This window comes from Euprymna scolopes, chromosome 12 (genome assembly GCF_053919585.1).
Source record: "Euprymna scolopes isolate OS-2025 chromosome 12, ASM5391958v1, whole genome shotgun sequence".
In the NCBI taxonomy this organism is placed as follows: Eukaryota; Metazoa; Mollusca; class Cephalopoda; order Sepiida; family Sepiolidae; genus Euprymna; species Euprymna scolopes.
In genome coordinates, this window is record NC_136493.1 from 49,437,756 (window position 1) to 49,459,238 (window position 21,483).

At 33.7% G+C, this 21,483-nt stretch overlaps 1 protein-coding gene across 10 annotated transcripts in view; it reads right to left on the bottom strand.

Annotated features, from left to right (window-relative positions):
* The window catches only part of LOC145291276 (protein DOP1A-like), a 284,201-nt gene that overhangs the window by 102,806 nt on the left and 159,912 nt on the right, over nt 1–21,483 (bottom strand). For all 10 annotated transcript variants that reach the window (XM_080136913.1, XM_080136910.1, XM_080136911.1 and 7 more), the window contains exons 16-23: nt 20,953–21,093; nt 16,852–17,012; nt 14,688–14,754; nt 12,415–12,565; nt 7,962–8,065; nt 2,671–2,780; nt 1,189–1,400; nt 150–302 (exon numbers count right to left, since the gene is read on the bottom strand). In XM_080136913.1, the coding sequence (XP_079993039.1) occupies nt 150–302; nt 1,189–1,400; nt 2,671–2,780; nt 7,962–8,065; nt 12,415–12,565; nt 14,688–14,754; nt 16,852–17,012; nt 20,953–21,093 (1,099 nt within the window). The remainder of the gene's footprint in view (nt 1–149; nt 303–1,188; nt 1,401–2,670; nt 2,781–7,961; nt 8,066–12,414; nt 12,566–14,687; nt 14,755–16,851; nt 17,013–20,952; nt 21,094–21,483) is intronic.

The window sequence follows — 21,483 nt, forward strand, 5'->3', positions numbered from 1 at the left end:
TGACTTAAATAAAAAGTCTGGAAGTTATATAATGAAGGAAGTTTAATAACGAGAACTAAATCTGACACAACACCATTTGCTGTCGATTTCTAAAATGAAATTAACATTCCTATTTTCCAGAAAACAAAAACAAAAAATTGAATATTTACCCTGAATGTCAGGCATATTTCTTTGGTACTGGTCTGGTTCACTGCAGAAAATGGTAAAGGATAATCGCTTCAGCATCTGAGCTCTGAGCTCAAATTCTTGTTCTTTGCTACTGAATAAATTTAAAGAGCCGGACTGTGTGATAGCTACTCTGGCTACAAAAATAAAAACAAGAACATTTCTAAAGAAATGAAAGAAACAAAATAATAACGATTTTTAATCAGATTATTTTCTCAGAAAATAAAATATTTTACCAGTAGTGGACAGTACAGGTTTATTAAAATTTCGACTCCAGAATTTGGATTGTTTTTTCTTTTTAAATTTAAATGATCACAATAGGGAGTTTCCTTGCTTTTTTTTTTTTTTTTTTTTTTTTTTTTAAGGAAGATACAACACCAACATTGAACTTTTTCAGCCACGTTTCTACCTCAGGAGGTAGAGAATTAGGGTTGAGAGTCAAAATTTTTGCAGCAGTAAGAAATTTAAATTGCATTATATTGTTCAAAATAGAAATCTTCAGGGATAAAATCTAAAAATTGTATCAAATGCTATAAGTATTTACTTAATTTCAATTAAAGTAGAGATAAAAATAAAAAATTCCCCCTATATTAAAAAACAAAATAGAATCTGTACGATGTACATATCCATAACAAAATTAAAATATATTTAAAAAATCACTTTAAAAAAACATTTTTAAGTGATTAATTAGAATCGTTAAACATTACAAAAGTTTTGCAACTTTTAATTATTGTTGAGTTACTTTCCTTTGTTTCATGGGATTGTTCTACAAAAAAAAAAAAAAAGACCACAATGAGATAGTCGCTCTTTGGTTACTCATAAAATTTGATTTTCTTGTTAAATTTTTTATCAATGTACGTGATTTTTGGAATATTTTCTTTTCATCATGGATACACATACAGATTTTTCTTTCATATGTACACACATACAGATTTTTCTTTTTTTTTTTCTTCTTCTTTTAAATATAGGCGAAATTCTGGACAAGAAAACGTAATAAATGTTAAGATGACAAATCCTGCTTACACATGAGATCCTTGAACGTTGTTTTGTCATGAGTCATGAGATTGTCAATGACAGTGATCCAGTGCGTCAAACATTTGATGTCCATTTGAAAGAAGCTCGGATCTAGCAGAAAGTCAAAGGCCTCCTTGCGCCAGGCTTTCCGAGTATACTGGTAACCGCTGATACTAGAGAGAATTTGGGAAGCAGCTCGGAAACTTGGCAGATTGTGGGCACTGAAATACATGTAGAAATAAATGAAAATACAAAAGATATCAAAGCAAATGTTTCTGAATTTTTTTTAGATGAGGATCGATTACTTGTACGCATTTGATTATTTAGACTACTGTTCTCATCTCGGTTGTTATTTTTCACAAAAGTTTTGCCAGATGTAATCTGACCTCCTTCAGGTGCATCTTTTGAACTGAATGAAAGTTATATAATAATAAATAACTGAAGACAATTTACGCAATATTTTTCCTAAAAAAATTAATCTATTTTTCAGTAAATCTTTTGCATAGTATTTCAGTAAATTGTTTTACTTGCATAGAATGTAGGACAGTCAAAAATAATTTGATATTTCGGGAGAACCTCTTCCCTTTTCAAAGTTTTTTTTTTTTTTTTTTAAAGAGAAACCAATTAAATTACTGAATCTATGAACAATTACAGCAAACTAATGGCTAATAGTCTAGTGTCTAAATAAGCAAGAATGATTCATACAACTCCAATATTAATTAGGGAAACCAAAAATATCAATTTCAACTACCAATTTTTTAAAATCAATCTAGAACATTTAATTCTTATCTTTAAATATATCTATATATATTGTGATACTATGAGTTAGAATCAATTGTTTTTGTTTTGTTTTTTTTAGATTAAAAAAATAAGTCTAAATATGATAAGATTTTAAAATGAGGAATTGGATATTTTGGAATTCTAAGAGTCAGAGTTGAGTTTTATACCTTCTGGCTCTGCAACCCTGATATGCTAAAGTGTCCCATTTTTTTTCTGATAGCTGTTGCAAAAGGGTTCATAGACTTGACATAGATTTAAATAAAAAAAAAAGAAAATTAAGTCTGAGCATCAATACAGCAAATTATTATATGATTATTTTATTAGTTTAAGTATTTATATACAACAAATTAAGGCATGGCAAATGCTATTTCTCTATTCACACAATTTAGACATGCCATTCAAGACATCTGTGATGGCAGACAATTATGCAAAGAAAAAAAAAAAAAGAAAAAAAAAGAATCCAATACATATTTTATTTTATGAAGATTTGTTATTGTGTTTAAAAAAAAAAAAAAAAGCTTATTTTTGGCAAATATATAGAAACAGCAGTCGATTGTTGTGCCTTAATTTACCATACATGAATAGTAAAACCAATTATTTCAATTTTTTTTTTGTAATTTTAAAATAATTTTTTTATATGTATTTGTTTTGTTTTTTTTAATGTGTAGAAGATGTAATGTTTTCGTAGTTTATAACATTTCTGACACAAACCTGTGGTTTCTCAAGTATGGAAATACATTGTACATGATGGATGTTAAGAATGAAGCGATCCGTTCTTTTTCATCACTGCCATAAACAACATCTAACAAAGGAGCCGTTAACTGAAAATAAAATGAAAAAAAAATAAATATAAGTAAAAGAAAAATTTTCACATCAAACTTTCCAAAGCTCATTAGAATATATGATGGAAAAATACAAATTCAGATTGAAACTTTTCTTTGATCATCTAATTAAATCTTTTTAAACAACAATGACATTGATACAACTTAATGTAGAACTGGACATATTGTCTTGGGGCGCAAAAACTGGTTTACAAATATTCAATTAAAAAACAAACAAAATAATGCAAACTCACAAGAGAAAACATAATGCCGATATATTGTGTATAAATCAATTGCGCTTTGAGTGTGCATGAGTGTGATACAGAACCCTAAATTCTAAACATTAACTCAGAATCCAAAATCCTATGTCCGGTCTTTTGTCTTGGTCTAAGCAGAAAATGCCTCTCCCTCTCGGACTCATCCTACTTCTGATATATCTTTTACTACTTTTATGCATCTTGGTGAATCATTTCTAACCATTTTCTTAAGTCATTGCTGAATCATCTTGGCAATCGCGAAAGGTTTACAAATATACAAAAAAACAAACAAACTCACAGGAGAAAACAACTCCATTGTGTACAAGTCAGTCGTGCTCTGAGAGTTTGTGATAAACAAACCACAAATATTGTCCATTAATAGCTGTCTGTTAAGATATCTTTGTAGTCAGTTGATCAGTTTATCTCCTCTGCTAAAACTTTACCTGATCTGTTCCGGGCCACAAACTGTCATCAACTATTAAAAACGAAGTCAAAACTTCTATCGACTTGGGATTGGAAATCCCATGTCCTATCTTTTGCCTTAGTCTAAGCAGAAAATGACTTGCCCTCTTCGTCACTCTTCACTGACTACCTATCCAACTTCCAATATTCATCCTGCTGCCTTTCTCCTGGGTCATGTTTTTTTTTTTACTTCCAACTTTTCCTCTTTTATGAATCACTTGACAAAGTTCTTGTGGGTTTTAACTTTTAAATTCAGATGAACATAGCTTAAAAGTTTATTGATCGAAATAAGCACCATCACCACCAACACACTTTTGCCAACGCAAAACAAGTGTATTTATACCAGTTACATAAAGATCTTGTGTTCTAGTGACAAAGTCGCTGAAGGCGTTTTGATATTGCTTAGGTTTTTGAAGCATTTCCATGTAGAAATTTGTTGAGATGCTTGAAAAAGTGATAGGTGAGAGGTCGAGAGTATGGGAGATAAGACATTTTTGTAGTTTAATTCGTTCAACTTCTACAGGGTTGGTTTAGCAATGTGCGGTCGGGCATTGTCATTTCTGTTGACTAATGCTGGGTGTTGTCAAAATTTCTGATGCATTTCATCCATTTGTTGACAGTACTTCATGGCTGTGTACAGCACAATCACATTGACACACCGGTTCTTTCCAGATCACTGAAGTTAAACATTGAGCCTAGCCAGTACCAGATGAGTGACCATTTCGGAAGGCTAGGCGCTGTATGTACCTTCTGAAAAGGTTGGATGTGGGGCCAGCATCCTCACCCTGTAAAAAGAACTCTTTGCTACGAAAGCATCTACAAAAAGTTGTACATGGCCTATGCCCCTTCAGGGGCTCAAGGCTATGGATGGGACTTCATGGCTGAAATGGTTTCATCTGCAATCAAAAAACTGATGAGATCGGTCGCAGACCACCAAACAGCCAGCATGACCTTCTTTGGTGCAACTCTGGCTTCATCAGCATCTAACCACCGAAACGTGCAAGAAATTATTCAATCACCATACAGGCCCTAACTGCCATTGTATCGATCGATTTGATTGGTCGAATCTAACCAGACATGTCATGTGCCTTTGGTGCTAATTTCTATTTCCTTTTCAGATTTATAAGTTCTTTCAAGACTAGCAAAGAAGAAGGACTCATTTTTTATTATGTCTTCTAATAAGGAGACTTGGGCGCTAACAGTGTTGCCTTCTTTACTTCAGAACTCTGCCGTGGATGAAGTATAAACATTTGTAAAAGCCTACGAGTTGGCTCACCTAGAAGACAGAATGTCTTCAACCGCATTACGGATTTTTAACCTTTCATCTTCGGTATGCAGCCTTTTTGCGTTGCTACCAACCTTTTGGGGCCATGAGATCCTATGGAACACGGCTAACTTCAATCTTTACCTGCAACGGACTTCGACAACATTGCAGAATGCAAAAGGACACTAACTACGGCTCATAGAAGCAAACTACCCGATCCAAAGTTGGACGCAAGATGACGCACTATTTTGCAATAATATCCTGTGTTTCTCGTGAATTTTACAGGTAGGGTTTGTTGTTTTGTGATTGTCTCATTTCTTGCTTTCAACAGAGAGCGTCGAACCTGTTAGATAGATTCCATCTTGCTGCAAAATAATTCCTAAAAGGCGAGTGTTGCCAGTTGTTGTACAGAACCCACTTTTCATCGGTCATGCAGAGCTGGAAGGGTTAAAAATGATTCACAAAATCACAACCCAGTCAAGAAATGGGTCGTTCTTGTTGCATTTGTTCAAAACAGCATTTTTGATTGTCATTCAATTTGTGAGGCACCCATTTATCAAGTTTTTTGTCTTTCCAATCTCTCTCAAGTGGTTGGAAATCATTGTATACATTACGTGTAATTCAGAAACAAGTTCTCAAACAGTTGTGTGTGGATTTACTTTGACTAAGGCTTTTCATTGATTGTTGTCAATATCCAATGGCCGACCACTATGCTCATCTTCAAGACTTGTCCCCACCACAAAATTTCTAAGACCACCATTGTGCTGTGCATTCAGTAATTGTTCCCAAGGTAAACGCTTCATTGATATTGCAAGCTGTTTCAGAAGCTTTTCGGCCTAGCTTGAATTAAAATAAGAAAATTGTGCAAATTTGCTTTTTCATCTTGTCTTCAACATTCTGAAAAGATGACAGTTGTTTTAAAATGATTGTAATTTAAACGATTAGATAGAGTAAAAAACACTCTTTAAAATGATATTCAAAGTAAAGTTATTATAACAAAAACTTATTGGAAAATACATCACTTGGAATCAAAATTAAAAATTCCGCAAAAACTTTATTCTCAACCTAATACATTATCAAATAATTTGGCTAATCATCTATTGTCTTTTTGGATAATTATTGCTTAATCGGGTCAGGGTCAAAACGGATAAAAGAGCGTTATTGTATTTTTATTTTTATTAAAAAAAATCATTTTAAACCCTTCCAACCCTGCATGACTGATATATCAGCCATAGCAACATAGTTATAAAAAAAAAACAAAAAAAACATGGCCAATATATCACCTAATAATATGTAATCAAATAATTTTGCTATTCATCTATTGCCTTTATGACCAATTATTGCTTAATTGGGTCGGGGTCCAAAGGGTTAAATATGTTTATTTACAGATATTTAACAGAAATAATGAATGTTCAAAGTAACGATTTTTTACATGTAATAAAATATGAAAAAAAATAAAAATAAAATGAATGTTGACTTAATATACAACAATATTTTTTATCAAAAAATTGTGCAAAAACGAAATGAAACAAGATATCATGTGCAACACAATTGGGGAGAAACAAACATACTTAGTTGACTAATACCATCTATTTCCTATAACATGTTATGACAGACAAAGCAATGGCTCAAGTTGGTATGTATGATCACCGAATTTCCCAACCTGGGGAGACACAACCATTGTGTGTGGGTGTGTGGTTTAGTTGTTTTATGGCATATCAATCCATTTTCGGTGCATTTAATGCCAAATCTAATAATTTTGGAAAAAGTTTTTTATGCTTCAAGTTCTTTATATCTTCAAATATTTATTCATGGGGTTTAGTTTTGCTGTTTTATAGAGGAAATTGCTTTTTGAGTTTTGCAAAAGGAAAGAAACAACATCAATGTTTAGTGCATTTTAGGACAGGAAGTCAGTATCTTGAGGTAGCTTGATCTTGTAGCACCAGGAGTGTACGTGTATGAAGAGGGCAGTGTATTCATTTTCCAAACAACTTCAATTAGTTTCGCATCAAAATAAAAAAAATTAAAAAAAAAAAAACACCAATTGCACATGTGGGAGGAATGAGACAGGTTATTATTTGATGAAACAAAAGTCTTCTAACTCCCTTCTCCCATGAATTGCTTGAAGTCTTAACCTTCACAGAAAAATAAACATTTTCAGTTTTCAGAGAAAACTATCATAAAATGGAAAAAAAGGGCATTGCAAGATGGAGAGGAGAGAAGGAAAAAGAGGGGAAAAGATAAAACATGAGAGAGGAAGAAGGGAAAGAGTAATAAAATACAACAAAATGGTGAGAAAATAATAAGCAAGCAAGACTAGCAATTTGGGAATAATCACTTTTTCTTATTTAAAAAAAAAAAATTTTTAATGTAAAAATTTCGACCAAAAAGTGAAGTCAGATCTATGGAAAGCACTAGTAATTTAAGCAGAAATCCACTTTTTTAGGATTTAAAAGAAAAGAGTAGAATTCTGTTAAAAAGTAGAAAATTTGCATCCTTGAATGATTCATACCCAAAAGAGATATTTGCAGTTTTATTATAATCACTTGGGAAAATATTTCAAAAGAATTTTGGAAATATTTCATTTTCTAAAGAAACTGACAAGAATCCCATGACCAATAAGACTTGGGAACTCCTGTGTCCTGCAGCCCATGAGGTTGGTTGGTGGTTTTTGTTTTACAGCATATCAACCCTTTTCGGGTTATTTAATACCGAATCCAAAGATTTTGAAAAAAAAATTTTAATAGAATATATTTGTTGTTTTCAAGTCGGTTTCTATTTAACCCATAGTTGGGACCCTAACAGGTATTACCACTCCGGGTCAGAGTGGACCTGGAAGCAATGGCAATTAAAGGGTGGCTCAACACTCCCCAAAGCCCACAAGCTGGGGCCTCACCATATATAGTTTAAGGTCATATCCAGGACCGCCCATGAGGTAGTCAAAGTTTTTGGTCTGAAGCCAGATCCACAGCATCCCTCCAGCTCTTTCCTGTTATGATTAAATCTCTAAAACATGAGATGTCAACTTCTTCAGTAAGGTTTTTATTAGCATCTGTTGTACGATCACAAAATCGAGACAGCTGTTGTTCTGGCTGCCTTGAATTTGAATTTGGCATATTTAGACTGTTTACATCTTCAGAATTTTTTTAAACAGATCATTAGCCAGAAATCAAATAAGAAAGGAATCTAATGACTTACCTCTGCTAACATAGTTAGAGCTTGGACACAATATTTTACATCAACATTTGTGTGAAGTTGCGGTTCTAGTACTTTCCGTTCTGCTAAAGTAGAGTGTTCCACATCTAAAAGAAAAAAAAAATCACATTATAAAAGGAAACATCAGAAAACAAGTAGAAACCATTTTGATGAAAACATGTTCACCATCAACATCTTTTTTACATCATGTCATGTACAGGATGGCTTTCAAAAACTGACTTCTAAATTAGCCTATCTCTAACCAGGTCTGTATTTAACACCCTTTCTCTCCTTATTTCTTTTTTTTAATTGAAAGCCATGTTTAATTTTATAAGAGTTTCTGATGGGTAACCAATCTGTATAAGTCACAAGACATACAGAGTTTTTAGTAAGTAGCTAATTTGTACAAGTCTTGAACTGTAAAAGTTTGCAAACGAAGAGCAAAAATCTTTCTTATGTAGGCACGAAAATCTATGTGTGGGAATTCTAAAAGATCCAGTATTCCAGTTTCTAATTGGTTGCTAGCAGAACTTGACTCCATTTGATTAGTCATTCCTATCACCAGTGTCCATAAATAGAACCTTCCAATTTTTTGTAATCATATCTGCATATATTATCAAAAACATTGCAACGGCATTCCAATTATAGTGCTCAAAAAGCTTCAACCAGAACTAGCTCCCATACTTACAAAGCTGTTTAAACATTGTCTTAAGGAGAATTGCTTCCCAATACCCGGGAAAATCTCATTGGTATGCTCAGTCTCTGTTTTATCGTTATTTTCATAGCAAGTATCCGTCTGAGTTCCAATCTATGGTCCCTCCTCACCAAACATTCACGAGAAACACTCGTCTGGCTGAAAACACTATCAATAATTTCCCCCACTCTTCATTTGTGCCTAAACCTAAACGTAGATTCCATGAACAAAGTTTCTTTCTTAGAACTGCACACCTGTGGAACTCTCTCGAGTTTTCCTGCTTTCCAGCTGACAATATGGTAGTCTTCAAGTCCAACGTAAACAAATTCTTGATGAGCCGTTCCTCTTAAGTAATCCAATTTTACCAAATTTACACTTCTAATGATTACTATGATACTGTCCTTTTGACCACTGTACACTCTTTAACCCTTATCCTCGAGTGGTCTCTGGGCCTTGATAAGTGGTGATTCCTTTGAAAAAAAAAAAAAACACATTTCATGTTTCTTTAAGCCTTCCCCTACTAACTGATCTTGCTATCTCAAGTTTTTTTTTTACATCTACCAATCCAAGAACTCTCATCCATTCTTTCAATGAAGTCTCCTGTTGTGTACATCTCATTATTTTGTCCAAATTTAATCTTTCTATGGGGGTCATCAGATTTAAGCCCGTCTTTAACACTCGCATTATACATCCATTATATTATTGTCACATCATTTATCGCCATCCAATGCATATTTTCATGCTGCATTGGCCAGTTTTTACTTCCATACATCATCACACTGTATATACATGTTACTACAGTCTTCCCTTGATTGAAAAAAAAAAAAAAAGCAAAGAAAAAATAGTAATGGCACAATGCCCATGAACTTACTCCATCTACTCCTAATTCTTGTGATCAGACCAACATCAGCAACTACTTGTGTTCATTATGAGAAAATAATATGTATTACTAGCAGTTCACCCCTGCTTTGCTCAGGCCCTATGTATTGTTCATAACTTTATGTGCATATATATATATATATTAAAAAGTTTGACTCGTGTCCAAGTAACCTACATCTAAAATTTCAAGTGTTTAGACCCAAAATTGGCGGAGGAGTTTGGTAGAGTTCGCAAAGGTCAACTCTTACCTCTTGGCAGCCAAATTTTCGCCCACAAACTGATTAAAAAGCTTGCTGCATGTCTGAATACCCTTTATGTAAAATTTCAAATGCTTGGACCTGAATTTGGTTGAATAGTTTGCTGGAGACAACAATGGTCAAATCTTTTGAACTTTGACCCCTTGGCAGACAAATTTTCAGTTTGGCCTTGTCTGATGTTGACGAGATGACATCAAGTCCATTGATGATGGTTGGGATAGAACGCATGCTTCTGTTCAGGATCCTGTTTGCTATTTGCCAAAACTGGTGAGAACCAAGCCGCTGCTCAGCTACTTTGGATTCAACGGACTGAGCATATAGCTCTCTTGCATTTTTTATTAATCTTTTACAGTGGTTGCTAGCAGCCCTGAAAGCAGCTTTAGTCTCAGTACATCTATTACGTTGGTAGCTATGGAAAAAGTGATTCCTGTGCACGATGGCAGCAGCTGGGGAGAACCATGGCTGACTGTTAGGTTGTTGTTGGAATTTTTTGGACAGTATGAATCTATGCCTACAATTAACCATTCAGTCAGATCTGATACTATAGAGGACACATCCTTTTTAAACACAGATCAGATATAAATTATTTCTATTAATTCTCCTACCTCTTAATGCTCAATTCAGTTTACTATTTCAGACTAATTTACTTTCTTTCAAGGGAAGGGTAGCATAGTATCTGTTTTGTTGTCATGAAACCACCCTCCCAGACATTATCTTCTCATTTAGGAGAGGGAGGGGGTAACATACACATTATTGTTAGTCATAATAATGAGAGCAAAATAAATTTCATGCATAAGATGAATAATGCTTACCAATTCTATTACCTATGCCACTTGACCTATGAACGCTATATTTTTTAAAAAAATAATATTATAGTATAAACGCAAAACATTTTTTGATGGTGTAGAGAATCTGAACAGAAAGGATTCATTGTATCAGTGTTTACCAAATAATAAGCAGGGTGTACATCTTGTACCTGTAATACCAAGCAATGTTAAATAGTAGAGTGGAGTGGATAGGTTGACCAGTGGATATATTTGTTAGTACATAATGCTTAATCAGGATGTGCTGTAGATGAGGTCAGACAGCATCAAGTGGTTAATTCTTACTGTAGAAATACAATATTGAGAGAAAGAAAGGATGGCAGGTGAATTAGATGTCAAATAAACAACAAAAGGTAGCTATTGGTAAGCTTCTTCTAGTCTTAGAGAAGCAGCTGAACTATGAATAATAACGTGTTTAAATACAGACTTTTTTTTTACTTTTTTAATTGCTTTTTCATCCCAAACAAGGCACAGGGGAACTTTGATCTAGGGGGCTACCAATAATTTACAGGGATACTATGTAGAGAGCTTAGCATCAAGATGACTGTTTACATTACATTTGAACATCTGCATGTCAGTACAGCCAGGGAAGCAGGAACCCGGAAGGGAATTCCAAAGTTTACCAATCCTGGGGAAGAAACTATTAGAGTAGAAGGCTTTCTTGAATCTGGGGATTTCTACTGTGTAGAGGTGAGATTTTGCTGCTTTCCTGGGGTATTTATATCAAGGAGAGACAAGGGCTTGTAGTTCATTGGAGCACCTACCATTTAAATACTAATGAAAATCTTATGAAAACTGTAATATAATAAATGACATGCTAACCATATCTTAATTTTTTTTCCTCCCAATCATAATAGTGGCAGATGTGGTTAGCAATGATGGTTTTTAATTGTAACTTTATTATTGATATGTGGTTCAAATAAATCCTCCATTCACTATGATGTGGCTTATATAATTGTATAATTATTTTAAAAAGGTACAACTAGTGGTCTTTGTTTCAACTCCACAAATCGGCATCCAGTTGTCCAAGAGAAGTGAACAAGAATGTCTCAATATGGGGAGGATACAATAAATCAGACACACAAACACAGTTTGAAGACATCAGGGAAGATATTTTTCCCAAATCAGATTATTGGATAATAACCCTGGATAAAGCTCATCTTAATTGGTCGAGAGTAGTGTTTCTCCACCAAGGGCCTGTGGCTCCTTTAGACCTTGATCGGGGAGCCATAAGAGGATGGCGTAAAAATGTAATTCAAAATGTAGAGACTAGCAATAAAGTGACAAGACTCCAGTCATACTAACAAAATAAAGCAATTTTTGCAAAGTGACGTTCAAGACAAACTTGCCAGGCTGTCTGCTGGAAATCTGGAAGGCACAAATCAAGGCCGGGTCTACAGCCTCATTCCCTTTCTTGGGCAAGCATTTGAAACTTTTCTGCTTGTCTGCTTTCCAGCTGGCTACAATATTGTCATTTTCAAGTCTAACATAAGCAAATTCTTGTTGATCCGTCCTCGTAAATAATCTGATTATACCAAATTTTCACAACAAGTAATTATTATGCTACTGTCTCAGTGACTACAATACATCCATTAACCCTTATCCTCGAGTGGCCTCTGGGCCTTGATATGTGGTAATCCTTTGTAATAAAAAAAAAAATTAAAAAAATCGATGCATACACCAGAAAAAGCATTCATGATTATTTTAGGATATCACAATATGCAATATGTATAAAAAAAAAATAATATGGAGACAATATAAACTTTAATATTTGGTGGTCTGAAATTAAAAACAAAACTCACCACTGTCCTCTGTAATTTCTCCTTCCTCCGTTTCAGTAATATCTGTTTGGGGTCCTGGTTTTACAGCCAAATTTCTTCGAAGCCATGTCGTTTGTTCAAGACACAAGCCAGCAACTGTACTGACAGCTTCAAGAAGCTTTTGTGCAATATCCTGTAAAATAAAGGTTTTAATATAAAAACAAAAATACTTTGACTTATAAAGTTATCTTATCAGATTTTTAAAGTTAGACCCAAAAAGCATTTAAACTAACAAATTAAATTTTGCTTCTGACTAGTCAATTTTTATTTGTTATTGTTGTCATTATTGGCAGGTCAGATCAAAATCAATCTGTTCTGGTTGATCTAAGGATTCCATCGCACAATACAATGTTGTCAGTATTCACTTATTTTGTAAATGATATAATTAGCTAGTCGAGTTGTTCTCACCTAGAAGATGGAAAGTCAAATGAAGTATACATGTGCAACTAAACCATTCACCTACAGATTGACAAACTAAGAGCATGCATGCCAAGAAAACAGTTAAATCTAGAACCTTCTATAAAGGTCAATAAAAAAAAAAAAGAAAAATCAGTTTGATCCATGATATCTAAGCTACAATATCCTCGTCTCTGATTTAAAAGAATGTACTGCCAACTATAAAAAAGGGGGGGGGGATTCACTCTTTTCTTTTTTACTAACAATAGTATTAATATTACAGCAATACTTAACCAAACTAGGTGAAACTCAATTATCACTATCACAAAAACAAACAAATTACCAGCAACATGACTGAAACTGCTACATTTATATGACATATAGAACAAATACTTTGGTTCTTGTAAACAAAAATGTATGATGTACATGTACAGAACGAAAATATCATATTCCAAAAATCACATAAATTGACTAAGTAATTTTATTCTTAACTAGAAAAATCAAATTTTATGAGTAAGTAAAAAGAGATCGCCCTCACATAACCAATTTGAAGAAACATGGGTAGATAACTCCACAATTCAAACTTGCGAAATCAACCTTTTAATGCCTACGATTTCCCCTTAATCACTTTAAATCGTTTAAAAATTTTCTTTATAAAATATAAAACTAATTTGACAAATTTTACATATTTTTTTTAATATGATTTTTCGTTCTGCCATGGATACAACGTCATAAAGATTTTTCTGTTTCTCTATTTTTTTTAATATAGAGGGAATTCTGGACAACTACCAAAATTTCTACCAAAGTAATAATAATGTATTTAATCACCTACAGAGTTATTCCCCTTTAATAAAACTTTTATTAGAAATGCATACAACTATGTACACATTTTAGTGGGGCAGGTTATCTCAATATTCCATAAGAATATTTCACTTAGTGATACATAGTATGTGAAAGATTGTTTCAGCAATCTGCCCCACTACTTGCAAATAATGTTTCCCAACATTTTTTCCCCAGAAATCAATATTTACCTTTTCATTATGACATATCTTATATTATTTGTACGGAGCTTATGACAACCTACTCCTTTAGGAGGGTGATTGGTTCATAACAAGTATTACATTTGTGCTTCTAAATAACAAACCAGAAAATATTTTTCGACCATGTCACTGTTGTATCAAGTAATCAAATTCTGAATGCATTAGAGTCTCATTAAAAAGCGAGTGGGATGTTTCGGCATGGCTGCTTCGGCGAAGGGACAATTCAGTGTCGATCACACCAGTCACATTTTTATAAAGATTTTATAACTTTTTTTTTTAAATTGAGAAAAACAATATGAAAATATATTACTTTAATTGTTTAAGAAAAATTATGTTTTTGCAAAACCTTTTTTGGTTAACTATTTTCTAATTAATTTTTTAAGGATTAAAAACTTTAAAATATTTTAAAGTTTTTTTTTAATTAAGAAAAATTATATGAAAATATAATCTCGTTGACGATTGAGTGCTGTATTGGAAGTTTTGAATGTTTATATAAATTTAACTGTTTTTTAAGGAAAATTCATATTTTTGCAAAACTCTTTTTGGTTAATTATTTTAGATTTTTAACGATTAAAAACTTAAAAATATTTTAAAGTTTTGTTTTTTTTAAATTAATTTTAAAAATATAAAAAAAAACTGACTATAATGAAGCACTAATTTGATGCCACATCATTCTCCCCTCAAATCAGCTATGTCGGAACGACCAAGCAAAAACTGAAACCAAAACTGCAACGTTGAAACGTACCAAACCCCATTAAAAACTACAATCATGTTTTTTTCTTAATTTGCTAAGACCAAAAAGAGAAACGCATGCTTTACCTGGATATCTTTTTGGCTTTTCCGGTCTTCCATACTAGGTGTCCTTTGAACAAACTCATTCAAAATTCTGCAAAGAATTAATTTCAATCAAATAAAAATTTTAATTAGATATCACGAACTCAACTTAGCCATCAAAATTTTCAAAAGTCTTTGTATTTTAAGATATAAACATTTTTTTTTTTGTTTGTTGTACAAAAACTATCTAATATACCATCTACTTTTCGCTCTGAAGAAGTTTTTGTCAGTAAAGAAATGAGATGTTAATTCACTGATGGATTTTTTTATATCATTTAGTGATTTGCCCACTTTTCCTTTCTATTTTTTTTTACACCAAAATATTTTAAGAAATCTTTTTAATCATTCAATAATGTAAGAAAATATTTGTAATTTGTCTAACTATGGTCATGTTTGTTACTTTTTATTTTTAAAAAAGACATGGCTCATCAACAACAGGTTCTGCACTACAAAGCCAAATCTAAAGTAATTTTCTGTTTAAGATTGCTCGGTCATTTTCACTATAAAAGACCATACATGAAAACCTCTACATTAGAAATAAATAAAAGCTGATTGTTCTCTTTAATAAAAAGAAAAATATTAAGTTTTAGTAAAATATTAAAATCATGTCATTAACATCTACATTACAGAATTAAAAAAAAAAAAAAAATTAATACTTGATAAAAACTAGTTCAATATAGTAAAATAAAATATGCATCAAGTGTGCTTGAAAGCCAAAAATAAACAAATATTTTACTTGCTTGTAAAAGCAAGTAAAATATTTGTTTATTTTTGTAAAATTGTGTTGTAATTTGGCTTTCAAGTGCACTTATTGTGTATTTTATTTTATTCAAATTAAATGAACCGCTTCTATAACGGAACTCACACCTCTGACATTAGTTCAATATAAATTCATTCATTCATTCATTCAACTGGTGTCCTGCCTGGTACAAGCATTGATGACTATAGCTCTCCCTCTATCTCTTTTTTGAGAGATTCATGAATTCATTGTTATTCTATGCTGGTTGTTGGAGATTAGTTTGATGACGATCAAGTGCCACTTGTATCATGGTAATTCTTACCGAGCAAGGTGTTCCGATTCAGAACCCTATTCACGCTATTTCTCGAATAAAGAGTTTGATATATTGCCATAGCTTTCTTTGCAGCTGTACAGACAGTAGGGTGCAGTTTCTTTCTGTCCGAGCAGGGCCCGTATTGGGTGATTGTCTTGACCATTGTACCCAGAGGTATCTTCTGCTCAGCACAACGAAATATAAAACCATGAACAGAATTATTTCCGTTTGCTCCCGTATTACATCAGTCACCTGCTTTCCATGACCTCACGTCACCCTGATCAGTGTGTTCTTGACCATGCCCAAGAGTTTTCCACTAACGGAGGGAAGGAGGCACCTTACTTTTCCTTTGACAGTAGAGTTGTCCCGTTACCCAATTAAGATTATAAAAGATAAGAATTTAAGATTTTCCATAATCCTTAAATTATTTTACTCTTTCATTTTTCGTCTTCTTGGCTCATGTTGAGGTTAGACATTTCAAAAATGACTTATAACTTTTCCTGTCTGTTGACATTTCGCCTGTGCCATCTACTTAGTTCATATCGTCATCAACTAATCCCCCCCCCTCCAGGTCTTAAGTGGCCTACCATGTCAATGTAGGACACATTTTGGAGCATTTTAGATGACTGACAAGAGGTGGCGTGGCCAAACCAGTTGAAGCGACAGCATGCAACATACTCTATCGGCTTCCATGGGAAAGTAAGACTAGCAATTTTCTAAATGCAATGCACCACAGCAAGGATTGTGTCATTCTGACATTTCATTGGCGATCATGTTTTGCAGCCGTACAAGAGTACAAATCAACAATTCAAATTAAATCTTTACAGATACATATTTAACAATGTGACAAATTTCATTTACCATTTCTTTATTGAAAGTTTGATATAAAATAATCGATTATATAAATCTCACCAGTCTGTATGTTTGCATGCCTGCCTAAAACTTGCAACAAGCGACGGATTTTCACGAGATCAGTATCGTTTTGAAGTTCGACTTTTCGGACGACAAATATCGAAAAATTGGCTAAAAACATTAATACAGCATCATCCATCATACATTTAAACTTTCAAAGAAAGAAGGAATGTTTTACAACTTACTCAAGAAGCAAGAATAGTCCTGGAGGTGTGAAATTCAGTGTAAGTCCCTCTTTTAACAAAGCCAGCAGAGATTGTTTTGAATCCAATAATTGCTGCATCGACGTCTGCTGCACATATGCATAGAAGAACTGCAACATATTCACTTCAAGAGGAACTGATTTCTGCAGAAGAGGTAAAAATGAAAACATTACATATGTTAAATATTGTGCTAGTATGATTTTCTTAGTTGAGAATAATAGGAAAGACGGTTATTTGATGCCGACTCAATTTTAAACATTTAACAGATTTAATCTTGTGTGTAGATCACTTGCAGATTAATTTCTTTTACATTTGTATATTTTCTGAATAAACAGTCTGTAATTGATTATTTTTTTTAGATATATCGTTAATTAGTTCAAACGATTATGGTGAATAAACAAACAGAATATTAACATGTGTTCATATTAATTCTCAGCTGAGCAAGTCTAAACTATTACATGGTCTATCAAATGGCTCTTCTATGCCCAAGAACAGTCCTACTTGATACAACAGGAAAACAAAAACAAGAATCCCAATCTCTTCGAACAGCAACACAATGAAAGACAACCAAATCCGAGAATGGAGGAGTGTCAAAAGCAGGAAGCAATATTTGTATTTCAACAGAAATGCAAAAGACTTTTCTAAATTAATTATAGGCAACAAAGTGTCTATTTTTCAGGAAAATGGCACAGCAGCAAACGACAATGATAAACGCACTGAGTCATGTAGTTACATCCTCAACATGCTAAGGACACAAGTGGAAATAAACCAGCGTGAGAGCGGCTGTTGCAAGGGACATTACACAAATACTTTTCTCCAGAGAGATGCCGCTTTCACTTAATATTTTTAAGAATGACAGATTTGTCTCTTATCATGAGGAGCAAATAAAGGGTGTTTTTTTAAAGGTGACAAACTCGGAATTAAAATAAAATCACAGTAAAATATTTTTATTATACAGATATGTGGTTATTCGAAAGATTAACTTTTGCCATTTATAATTTACGAGGTGCCTTCAATAAGTTTCCACGCTTTTTTCGTACAGTCATTTAAAATTGTTGTACTCTTGAAAATTCAGTATGTTATTGTTATATATTTTATGAGATGACTGACCAATTTTTATGATTTCAGGTTCAAATGAATAGCTACAACAAAAATTGGAATACAAAAGCCTGATTGTCACAGCTGATGAATTTCAAAAATGGAATCTAGATGGGAGGACAATAAAATTATGCTTTAAACTTGGAAAAAAATGCCACAGAAACGTATGGAATGCTTCAGACTGCTTTTGGACCATCTTGCATGAATTAAGCATCAGTTTTTGAGTGGCATAAGAGATTCAGGGAAGGTAGGGAGTCTGTGAGGGATGACGAGAGGTATGGGTGGAGTAAGGAAGTCAGAACACCAGAGTTGATTGGCCAAATAAAGAATTTCATGGATAAGGATCGTCATGTGTCTATAGAGACAATAAGTGCACAGTTTTATGTCAGTGTGGGAACTGTACACACAATTATTCACAAGGAACTGAAGATGCAAAAGATTTGCACAAAATTTGTCTCAAGAGTGCTCCATCCTTGTCTCACACTATTTGACGAAGATGGGCATCAAGACACTTTCTTACCCTCCCTATAATCCAGACCTTGCTCCCTGTGATTTTTAGTCATTCCCTAAGCTCAAGGAAAACCTTAGAGGCTGCTATTATGAGACAACTGAGGAAATGAAAGAGGCTGTGACGAGAGTCATTAACACACTCACACAAGATTTTCATGGGGCCTTCCAGAGGTTGTTGGAACAGTACAACAAGTGCATTGCAGTCAGAGATTACTTTGAAGAGGACTAGAGTTTCATGTGTGTACTATCAATAAAAGTGCCCATACAAAAAAGTCTGGAAACTTATTGAAGGCACCTCGTAACATATAGTCCCTACGTCTAGCCCATATGACGTAATCTAGGTCCAATTTTCACAACTCTATGCAATAAATTAGGCTGTATTTCAGCAATAACATGTTGAATGTTCTCTTCTGAGTGGTCTATTGTATCTGGTTTATCAGCATAGACATGGGACTTTACAAATCCTCAAAGATAATAATCTAATGGAGTTAAATCGTACAAACAAGATGGCCAGTCGACAGAGCCATTTTGTGAAATTATTCATTCATCAAATGTTTCTCTCAGTAAATTGATCATATCGCGTGCTGTGAGGCATGTAGCTCCATCCTACTGAAACCACACGAATTGCCAAACCAAGCTGAACTAAAAAATAATAGAGTTGCCAAAACTGCAATTAAAGAAAATAGAGTTGTCAATTTAAAGTTCAACGTCTCTAAGAAAAAAAAACAAAACAAAAACTGCTGTACTTTCCTCACAATCAGTCGTTCGCTACTGTATCCATGCAGTGTAGTAGTTGTATGTGGCAACGATGGTAGAGTTACCACTTCACATGTGACAAATTTTAAATACAAAGTCATGAGCAATCCTACTGAACAGCTAAACTTCAATCTAGGATTTCCTGTGGATGGTAGTCTTGGCTTGTGTGGGCTGCAGCAGATGTTTGATTATGAAAAAACATTTTTTTTCTCATATTCACTCTAAACAAAGCACATTGGCACTGACACTTCATTGGTTACTGTAAATCAGGCACCATGTCTACAAGAACACTAAGTAGGGAGTTGAGCAGCAAGATGTCTGTTCACATTACATTTAAACATCTGCAGATTAGTACGGTGAGGGAAGTAGGAAACAAAGAGGAAATTCCAAAGTCTAGCAGTTTAAAGGAAGAAACTATGAGAGTAGAACTCTTTTTCTCTGGCACTGGGGGAACTCTAGAATGAAGGCGTGGGATTTTGCTACTTGTCGGATTAATCAGGGTATTTACATCAAAGGGGCACCAATACTACAAGTTTGTTGGAGCATATTCCATTAAAGTACTTTTAAAATAGACACAAGGATGCAACATTGCAGCGATAGGATAAACGATAGAACTTAGTCAACACTGAGAGACCTTTTTTTTTTTTTTTTTTTTTTTTAACTCTATTCAATAGAGAGACTATTGTTTGATGCACTGGCCTATATGTGGCCATAATACTCCACACATGAATGGTGACATTGTAGAAATATAGGATACTGTCCGGTGTATTTTTCTAGCTTGGTAGAGAAAGCCTACTTTCTTTGTCTTTTACAGCTGCCTTGGCATTCCTATGTATTTGTCCCAATTCATGTTATCTGTAAATGTTAGGTTGAGGAGTTCGTTAACTAGAGTGTTATTATCCATGGCAATCGATGGTTGGAAATGTACTTTGTAATTTGTCTTAGTATCGTTAAATATTACCCACCATTTATGTCCGCATTCCACAATCAATTTTTGTGTGTGTGTGGCCATTTCCTTTTGTTGGTAATTCTGATATTAACTGTAGTGTAGTTCTGAGGTGAAATAACTGAATTGTGTCAAACATGGTTTGCAGGAAGGCCATGAATTTAAGTTCTATTTTTAAATCTTAGAAACAATTTTACTTTTTTTTATGGAAATCGCTCCAGACAAGTATTTACTTCTGTTGCAATATATTTGACTCATAGTGGGGGTATGGTCCCTCACAGTTGAGACATTCTATTTATAAACGCTGCTGCTAGGAACTGACAAATCAAATTAATTCACATTCTACTATCAACCAATCAGAAACCAGAATTGCTCCATAAAAATTAAAACTTTTTTTTAGGAAAGTCATGTTTTCTTAGTGTCAACACGAGAAGATCTTTTGCTCTTTGGCTATAAAATTATAAAGACCGGAACCTGTACAGAATAGCTGTCTACTAAGAACTCGTCATCTCCAAGACTTGTATAGAAATACTACATATCAAAAACTCTTCTGAAACTAAACATGGCTTCCAACTCAAGAACTTCAACAGTGCTTAATACATGAGCAAAGCTTAGTAATATGAAAATATATCTATGACAAGTTAGATATGAACAAGGCATGCATGTTTCATTCCTGCAAGAAATCATCAGGCTATATATATGTGTATGTGTGTGTATATATATATATTAGTTACCAGAATAAAAATTTACAAATATTACTGTGCATAGCTTACCTTGCCCCGGCCAAGATCATTAGGCGGAGGTTGCTTGAGGACTTGTTTCACCGTTTGTACAAGAGTATCTGTAGGTAATACTCGAACAGCATCCACTAACCGTACAAGCAACAATTGATCTTCACATGGAGTTGGTATCACCTATGAACAGAAACGACATGTATGCTATAAAGCATGGAAACTGGTCTGAAATATTTAAAAAGTTGTTACAAACCTGGTGGACAAAAATGAATGAAGAAAAAGGATATAAAAATGGCCGCGTTTCACTTTATATGCCTGCAATGTTACCACCTGATATGCAAATGAAATGCTCCTTGTTGGTGATAAAAAAGGCCTGATTTTTCAGAGAAGGCATTCATTTTGGAGTTGGATTTTGAAGAAGTGAGTTTGATCAGCAGAAGTGCTTTTGAAGTTGAGAGAGTAATAGCAGAGAGTTGACTTTTTGGACTAAGGAATTTTGGCAGCAGTGTATCAAATCTAACAATCGAGACTTAATTCAACCACAGAAACAAAATTGCAGATTTATCGAAA